The 10000-nt window shown below is 50.6% G+C and overlaps 1 protein-coding gene across 21 annotated transcripts in view; it reads left to right on the plus strand.

Moving 5' to 3' along the window:
- Window positions 1-10000, plus strand: part of LOC110534602 (lysine-specific demethylase 4C) — a 64063-nt gene that overhangs the window by 38741 nt on the left and 15322 nt on the right. For all 21 annotated transcript variants that reach the window (XM_090209923.1, XM_090209932.1, XM_090209933.1 and 18 more), the window contains exon 17: window positions 960-1068. In XM_090209923.1, coding sequence (XP_090066049.1) covers window positions 960-1068 — 109 coding nt within the window. The remainder of the gene's footprint in view (window positions 1-959; window positions 1069-10000) is intronic.

Consider the following 10000-nt stretch of genomic DNA (forward strand, 5'->3'; position numbering starts at 1 on the left):
TCTTTGTGCCGTTATTACGGTAAAGGTCTGTCTTTGTGTCGTTAATACGGTAAAGTTCTGACTGTCTTTGTGTGGTTAATACGGTAAAGGTCTGACTGTCTTTGTGTCATTAATACGGTAAAGGTCTGACTGTCTTTGTGCCGTTAATACGGTAAAGGTCTGACTGTCTTTGTGTCGTTATTACGGTAAAGGTCTGACTGTCTTTGTGCCGTTATTACGGTAAAGGTCTGTCTTTGTGTCGTTAATACGGTAAAGTTCTGACTGTCTTTGTGTGGTTAATACGGTAAAGGTCTGACTGTCTTTGTGTCGTTAATACGGTAAAGGTCTGACTGTCTTTGTGTCGTTAATATAGTAAAGGTCTGACTGTCTTTGTGTCGTTAATACGGTAAAGGTCTGACTGTCTTTGTCGTTATTACGGTAACGGTCTGACTGTCTTTGTGTCGTTATTACGGTAAAGGTCTGACTGTCTTTGTGTCGTTATTACGGTAAAGGTCTGACTGTCTTTGTGTCGTTATTACGGTAAAGGTCTGACTGTCTTTGTGTCGTTAATACGGTAAAGGACTGTCTTTGTGTCGTTAATACGGTAAAGGACTGTCTTTGTGTCGTTAATACGGTAAAGGACTGTCTTTGTGTCGTTAATACGGTAAAGGACTGTCTTTGTGTCGTTAATACGGTAAAGGACTGTCTTTGTGTCGTTAATACGGTAAAGGACTGTCTTTGTGTCGTTAATACGGTAAAGGTCTTTGTGTCGTTAATACGGTAAAGGTCTGACTGTCTTTGTGTCGTTAATACGGTAAAGGTCTGTCTTTGTGTCGTTATTACGGTAAAGGTCTGACTGTCTTTTTTTAGACACTTTTGCTATTTTTTCTATCTGTGCCTTTTTGAAGTTTCAATCCTTCTTGACTGTAATGTGATTTTGGGATAAAATAATGAAAGTGTGTGTTTTTGTGTGTGTGTAGGTGGGCCCACGTGATGTGTGCAGTAGCTCTGTCAGAGGTCTGGTTCAGGGATGAAGTCAGGAGGAGTCCCATTGATATCAGCAGGATACCCATGCAGAGATACAAACTGGTGAGAACACACACAGTCTCACACACACAATCTCACACACACATACACACACACACACACAGAATCTCACACACACACAGAGGAATTCCCAGGTCCTAGTAGAATAGTTATAATTAAGTGTTCAGTGGTAATTAAACCATGTGCCCCAATCAACAGTGGATAATGAGCTCCTGTGTGAGAGAGAATGGGTGTGCATGTGTCTGTGTGTCTGTGTGTCCGCGTCTGTGTGTGTCTGTGATTTCAGTGATGAGTAGGGAGAGACTGAGGGTGGCGCTGACACACCTCTCTCTCCATGCAGTCGTTCGTTCATTCTTTCTTTCAGTTTGCTGACATTGGACCCCCCCCCCCCCCCCCCGCAACCCTACACATTCATAATTTAGACACACACACACACACACACACACACACAGATAAACCCGTTGTCCTCACAGCAGTGCAGCAACACATGTATAATTTACTGTGTGGAGGTTGTTTAGGCAAGGCTCCACACAGCCTGCAGGCTGGGCCCAAATACACTCAGGAGAGGAGGAGGGGAGAGAGGGGGGGGGGGGGGGGGGGGGGGGGAGGGGGAGAGAGGGGAGAGAGAGAGGGGAGGAGGGGGGAGGGGAGGGGGAGAGAGAGGGGAGGGGGAGAGAGGAGGGGGGAGGGGGAGAGAGGAGGGGGGAGAGAGGGGAGGGGGGGAGGGGGAGAGAGGGGAGGAGAGGAGGAGAGGAGGAGGGAGGAGGGGAGAGAGGAGGGGAGAGAGGAGGGGAGAGGGGGGAGGGAGAGAGGAGAGGAGAAAGTGGGTTACACACGTCCCAATAATCTCTACTTTCTCCTGGGTGGTAGTAGAGAGGAGGAGAGAGGAGGAAGTGGGTTACACACGTCCCAATAATCTCTACTTCCTCCTGGGTGGTAGTAGAGAGGAGGAGAGAGGAGGAAGTGGGTTACACACGTCCCAATAATCTCTACTTTCTCCTGGGTGGTAGTAGAGAGGAGGAGAGAGGAGGAAGTGGGTTACACACGTCCCAATAATCTCTACTTCCTCCTGGGTGGTAGTGGCGATTGGCGCCGAACATTTTCGAGGGCTTCCTCTTGGCAGACGGTGTCTTGTTGATGCCATTTTCCTGCAAATGTGACTCCTTTTGCCGTAATTTATGTTATGAGTTACTCAAACATAACTAGATGAAAGGTGGTGCCCCGTGACGGTTTGGGGAACGTTAGATTCTTCAGACTGTCTAGTTTTTTGGAGGGGCGGTCCGTTGCTGCTAAATGAACGTAGGGGAAACACTGCATATGGAAGGGGAAGGGGAGGGAGATACCTAACCCAACCCCTCTGAATGGGAGAGGTGATGGGGGGGGGGGGGGATACCTAGTCTGTTGTCCAACTGAATGTATTCAACTGAAACGTGTCTTCCCCATTTAACCCAACCCCTCTGATACGGAGGGGGGGGGGGGGGGGGGCTGCCTTAATTGACATCCACGTCATCGGAGAACAGTGGGTTAACTGCCTTGTTCAGGGGCAGAATTTTTTACCTTGTCAGCTCAGGGATTCGACCCAGCAACCTTTGCGGTTACTGGCCCAACACTCTAACCACTAGGCTACCTGCCTCCTCTAACCACCAGGCTACCTCCCTCCTCTAACCACCAGGCTACCTCCCTCCTCTAACCACCAGGCTACCTCCCTCCTCTAACCACTAGGCTACCTGCCTCCTCTAACCACTAGGCTACCTGCCACTAGGCTACCTGCCTCCTCTAACCACCAGGCTACCAGTCTCCTCTAACCACTAGGCTACCTGCCTCCTCTAACCACCAGGCTACCTGCCTCCTCTAACCACTAGGCCACCTCCCTCCTCTAACCACTAGGCTACCTGCCTCCTCTAACCACTAGACTACCTGCCTCCTCTAACCACCAGGCTACCTGCCTCCTCTAACCACCAGGCTACCTGCCTCCTCTAACCACCAGGCTACCTGCCTCCTCTAACCACCAGGCTACCTGCCTCCTCTAACCACTAGGCTACCTGTCTCCTCTAACCACTAGGCTACCTGCCTCCTCTAACCACTAGACTACCTGCCTCCTCTAACCACTAGACTACCTGCCTCCTCTAACCACCAGGCTACCTGCCTTCTCTAACCACTAGGCTACCTGCCTCCTCTAACCACTAGGCTACCTGCCTCCTCTAACCACTAGGCTACCTGCCTCCTCTAACCACTAGGCTACCTGCCTCCTCTAACCACTAGGCTACCTGCCTCCTCTAACCACTAGGCTACCTGCCTCCTCTAACCACTAGGCTACCTGCCTCCTCTAACCACTAGGCTACCTGCCTCCTCTAACCACTAGGCTACCTGCCTCCTCTAACCACTAGGCTACCTGCCTCCTCTAACCACTAGGCTACCTGCCTCCTCTAACCACTAGGCTACCTGCCTCCTCTAACCACTAGGCTACCTGCCTCCTCTAACCACTAGGCTACCTGCCTCCTCTAACCACTAGGCTACCTGCCTCCTCTAACCACTAGGCTACCAGCCTCCTCTAACCACTAGGCTACCAGCCTCCTCTAACCACTAGGCTACCCCCCTCTCTAACCACTAGGCTACCTCCCTCCTCTAACCACTAGGCTACCTGCCTCCTCTAACCACTAGGCTACCTGCCTCCTCTAACCACCAGACTACCTGCCTCCTCTAACCACCAGACTACCTGCCTCCTCTAACCACCAGGCTACCTGCCTCCTCTAACCACCAGGCTACCTGCCTCCTCTAACCACTAGGCTACCTGCCTCCTCTAACCACCAGGCTACCTGCCTCCTCTAACCACCAGGCTACCTGCCTCCTCTAACCACTAGGCTACCTGCCTCCTCTAACCACTAGGCTACCTGCCTCCTCTAACCACTAGACTACCTGCCTCCTCTAACCACTAGACTACCTGCCTCCTCTAGCCACCAGGCTACCTGCCTCCTCTAACCACCAGGCTACCTGCCTCCTCTAACCACCAGGCTACCTGCCTCCTCTAACCACCAGGCTACCCGCCTCCTCTAACCACTAGGCTACCCGCCTCCTCTAACCACCAGGCTACCTGCCTCCTCTAACCACTAGGCTACCTGCCTCCTCTAACCACTAGGCTACCTGCCTCCTCTAACCACTAGGCTACCCCCCTCTCTAACCACTAGGCTACCTCCCTCCTCTAACCACTAGGCTACCTGCCTCCTCTAACCACTAGGCTACCTGCCTCCTCTAACCACTAGGCTACCTGCCTCCTCTAACCACTAGGCTACCTGCCTCCTCTAACCACTAGGCTACCTGCCTCCTCTAACCACTAGGCTACCTGCCTCCTCTAACCACTAGGCTACCTGCCTCCTCTAACCACTAGGCTACCTGCCTCCTCTAACCACTAGGCTACCTGCCTCCTCTAACCACTAGGCTACCTGCCTCCTCTAACCACTAGGCTACCTGCCTCCTCTAACCACTAGGCTACCTGCCTCCTCTAACCACTAGGCTACCTGCCTCCTCTAACCACTAGGCTACCAGCCTCCTCTAACCACTAGGCTACCAGCCTCCTCTAACCACTAGGCTACCCCCCTCTCTAACCACTGGGCTACCTCCCTCCTCTAACCACTAGGCTACCTGCCTCCTCTAACCACTAGGCTACCTGCCTCCTCTAACCACCAGACTACCTGCCTCCTCTAACCACCAGACTACCTGCCTCCTCTAACCACCAGGCTACCTGCCTCCTCTAACCACTAGGCTACCTGCCTCCTCTAACCACTAGGCTACCTGCCTCCTCTAACCACCAGGCTACCTGCCTCCTCTAACCACCAGGCTACCTGCCTCCTCTAACCACCAGGCTACCTGCCTCCTCTAACCACTAGGCTACCTGCCTCCTCTAACCACCAGGCTACCTGCCTCCTCTAACCACCAGGCTACCTGCCTCCTCTAACCACTAGGCTACCTGCCTCCTCTAACCACCAGACTACCTGCCTCCTCTAACCACCAGACTACCTGCCTCCTCTAACCACCAGGCTACCTGCCTCCTCTAACCACTAGGCTACCTGCCTCCTCTAACCACTAGGCTACCTGCCTCCTCTAACCACCAGGCTACCTGCCTCCTCTAACCACCAGGCTACCTGCCTCCTCTAACCACTAGGCTACCTGCCTCCTCTAACCACCAGGCTACCTGCCTCCTCTAACCACCAGGCTACCTGCCTCCTCTAACCACTAGGCTACCTGCCTCCTCTAACCACTAGGCTACCTGCCTCCTCTAACCACCAGGCTACCTGCCTCCTCTAACCACCAGGCTACCTGCCTCCTCTAACCACCAGACTACCTGCCTCCTCTAACCACCAGACTACCTGCCTCCTCTAACCACCAGACTACCTGCCTCCTCTAACCACCAGACTACCTGCCTCCTCTAACCACCAGGCTACCTGCCTCCTCTAACCACCAGGCTACCTGCCTCCTCTAACCACTAGGCTACCTGCCTCCTCTAACCACTAGGCTACCTGCCTCCTCTAACCACTAGGCTACCTGCCTCCTCTAACCCTTAGGCTACCTGCTTCCTCTAACCACTAGGCTACCTGCCTCCTCTAACCACTAGGCTACCTGCCTCCTCTAACCACTAGGCTACCTGCCTCCTCTAACCACTAGGCTACCTGCCTCCTCTAACCACTAGGCTACCTGCCTCCTCTAACCACTAGGCTACCTGCCTCCTCTAACCACTAGGCTACCTGCCTCCTCTAACCACTAGGCTACCTGCCTCCTCTAACCACTAGGCTACCTGCCTCCTCTAACCACTAGGCTACCTGCCTCCTCTAACCACTAGGCTACCTGCCTCCTCTAACCACTAGGCTACCTGCCTCCTCTAACCACTAGGCTACCTGCCTCCTCTAACCACTAGGCTACCTGCCTCCTCTAACCACTAGGCTACCTGCCTCCTCTAACCACTAGGCTACCTGCCTCCTCTAACCACTAGGCTACCAGCCTCCTCTAACCACTAGGCTACCCCCCTCCTCTAACCACTAGGCTACCTCCCTCCTCTAACCACTAGGCTACCTCCCTCCTCTAACCACTAGGCTACCTGCCTCCTCTAACCACTAGGCTACCTGCCTCCTCTAACCACCAGACTACCTGCCTCCTCTAACCACCAGGCTACCAGCCTCCTCTAACCACTAGGCTACCCCCCTCCTCTAACCACTAGGCTACCTCCCTCCTCTAACCACCAGGCTACCTGCCTCCTCTAACCACTAGGCTACCTGCCTCCTCTAACCACCAGGCTACCTGCCTCCTCTAACCACCAGGCTACCTGCCTCCTCTAACCACCAGGCTACCTGCCTCCTCTAACCACTAGGCTACCTGCCTCCTCTAACCACCAGGCTACCTGCCTCCTCTAACCACCAGGCTACCTGCCTCCTCTAACCACTAGACTACCTGCCTCCTCTAACCACCAGACTACCTGCCTCCTCTAACCACCAGACTACCTGCCTCCTCTAACCACCAGACTACCTGCCTCCTCTAACCACCAGGCTACCTGCCTCCTCTAACCACCAGGCTACCTGCCTCCTCTAACCACTAGGCTACCTGCCTCCTCTAACCACTAGGCTACCTGCCTCCTCTAACCACTAGGCTACCTGCCTCCTCTAACCACTAGGCTACCTGCCTCCTCTAACCACTAGGCTACCTGCCTCCTCTAACCACTAGGCTACCTGCCTCCTCTAACCACTAGGCTACCTGCCTCCTCTAACCACTAGGCTACCTGCCTCCTCTAACCACTAGGCTACCTGCCTCCTCTAACCACTAGGCTACCTGCCTCCTCTAACCACTAGGCTACCTGCCTCCTCTAACCACTAGGCTACCTGCCTCCTCTAACCACTAGGCTACCTGCCTCCTCTAACCACTAGGCTACCTGCCTCCTCTAACCACTAGGCTACCTGCCTCCTCTAACCACTAGGCTACCTGCCTCCTCTAACCACTAGGCTACCTGCCTCCTCTAACCACTAGGCTACCTGCCTCCTCTAACCACTAGGCTACCTGCCTCCTCTAACCACTAGGCTACCTGCCTCCTCTAACCACTAGGCTACCTGCCTCCTCTAACCACTAGGCTACCTGCCTCCTCTAACCACTAGGCTACCAGCCTCCTCTAACCACTAGGCTACCCCCCTCCTCTAACCACTAGGCTACCTCCCTCCTCTAACCACTAGGCTACCTCCCTCCTCTAACCACTAGGCTACCTGCCTCCTCTAACCACTAGGCTACCTGCCTCCTCTAACCACCAGACTACCTGCCTCCTCTAACCACTAGGCTACCTGCCTCCTCTAACCACTAGGCTACCAGCCTCCTCTAACCACTAGGCTACCCCCCTCCTCTAACCACTAGGCTACCTCCCTCCTCTAACCACTAGGCTACCTGCCTCCTCTAACCACTAGGCTACCTGCCTCCTCTAACCTCCAGACTACCTGCCTCCTCTAACCACCAGGCTACCTGCCTCCTCTAACCACTAGGCTACCTGCCTCCTCTAACCACTAGGCTACCTGCCTCCTCTAACCACTAGGCTACCTGCCTCCTCTAACCACCAGGCTACCTGCCTCCTCTAACCACCAGGCTACCTGCCTCCTCTAACCACCAGGCTACCTGCCTCCTCTAACCACTAGACTACCTGCCTCCTCTAACCACTAGGCTACCTGCCTCCTCTAACCACTAGGCTACCTGCCTCCTCTAACCACTAGGCTACCTGCCTCCTCTAACCACTAGGCTACCTGCCTCCTCTAACCACCAGGCTACCTGCCTGCCTCCTCTAACCACTAGGCTGCCTGCCTCCTCTAACCACTAGGCTACCTGCCTCCTCTAACCACTAGGCTACCTGCCTCCTCTAACCACTAGACTACCTGCCTCCTCTAACCACTAGACTACCTGCCTCCTCTAGCCACCAGGCTACCCGCCTCCTCTAACCACCAGGCTACCCGCCTCCTCTAACCACCAGGCTACCTGCCTCCTCTAACCACTAGGCTACCTGCCTCCTCTAACCACTAGACTACCTGCCTCCTCTAACCACCAGGCTACCTGCCTCCTCTAACCACCAGGCTACCTGCCTCCTCTAACCACTAGGCTACCTGCCTCCTCTAACCACCAGGCTACCTGCCTCCTCTAACCACCAGGCTACCTGCCTCCTCTAACCACCAGGCTACCTGCCTCCTCTAACCACCAGGCTACCTCCCTCCTCTAACCACCAGGCTACCTGCCTCCTCTAACCACCAGGCTACCTGCCTCCTCTAACCACCAGGCTACCCGCCTCCTCTAACCACCAGGCTACCCGCCTCCTCTAACCACTAGGCTACCCGCCTCCTCTAACCACCAGGCTACCTGCCTCCTCTAACCACTAGGCTACCTGCCTCCTCTAACCACTAGGCTACCAGCCTCCTCTAACCACCAGGCTACCTGCCTCCTCTAACCACTAGGCTACCTGCCTCCTCTAACCACTAGGCTACCTGCCTCCTCTAACCACTAGGCAGGTAGCCTATTTAGTATTCTATGTTAACTAACTATAAATCTGTTGATGATATTTAGTCTACTATGTTAACTAACTATAGTCTACTATGTTAACTAACTATAGTCTACTATGTTAACTAACTATAGTCTACTATGTTAACTAACTATAGTCTACTATGTTAACTAACTATAGTCTACTATGTTAACTAACTATAGTCTTCTATGTTAACTAACTATAGGGTTAAATCTGATGATATTTAGTCTACTATGTTAACTAACTATAGTCTACTATGTTAACTAACTATAGTCTACTATGTTAACTAACTATAGTCTTCTATGTTAACTAACTATAAATCTGTTGATGATATTTAGTCTACTATGTTAACTAACTATAGTCTACTATGTTAACTAACTATAGTCTACTATGTTAACTAACTATAGTCTACTATGTTAACTAACTATAGTCTTCTATGTTAACTAACTATAGGGTTAAATCTGATGATATTTAGTCTACTATGTTAACTAACTATAGTCTACTATGTTAACTAACTATAGTCTACTATGTTAACTAACTATAGTCTACTATGTTAACTAACTATAGTCTACTATGTTAACTAACTATAGTCTACTATGTTAACTAACTATAGGGTTAAATCTGATGATATTTAGTCTACTATGTTAACTAACTATAGTCTACTATGTTAACTAACTATAGTCTACTATGTTAATAACTAACTATAGTCTACTATGTTAACTAACTATAGGGTTACATCTGTTGATGATATTTAGTCTTCTATGTTAACTAACTATAGGGTTAAATCTGATGATATTTAGTCTACTATGTTAACTAACTATAGTCTACTATGTTAACTAACTATAGTCTACTATGTTAACTAACTATAGTATACTATGTTAACTAACTATAGTCTACTATGTTAACTAACTATAGGGTTACATCTGTTGATGATATTTAGTCTACTATGTTAACTAACTATAGTCTACTATGTTAACTAACTATAGTATACTATGTTAACTAACTATAGTCTACTATGTTAACTAACTATAGGGTTACATCTGTTGATGATATTTAGTCTTCTATGTTAACTAACTATAGGGTTAAATCTGATGATATTTAGTCTACTATGTTAACTAACTATAGTCTACTATGTTAACTAACTATAGTCTTCTATGTTAACTAACTATAGTCTACTATGTTAACTAACTATAGGGTCACATCTGTCATGGAGGGTGGTCATATCTCCTGCTGTATAGAGATGTTTAGTTTATATGAATGTTTCATTTACATATGCATTAGCTTAGTGAATTCAGTTGAGTTGATTGAGTCAGTTGAGTTGATTCTCTGTAGCAGAGTTGATTTCAGTTGAGTTGATTCTCTGTAGAAGAGTTGATTTCAGTCAGTTGAGTTGATTCTCTGTAGAAGAGTTGATTTCAGTTGAGTTGATTCTCTGTAGAAGAGTTG

Source organism: Oncorhynchus mykiss, chromosome 19 (genome assembly GCF_057628025.1).
Source record: "Oncorhynchus mykiss isolate SJ-2025 chromosome 19, ASM5762802v1, whole genome shotgun sequence".
NCBI classification, from domain to species: domain Eukaryota; kingdom Metazoa; phylum Chordata; class Actinopteri; order Salmoniformes; family Salmonidae; genus Oncorhynchus; species Oncorhynchus mykiss.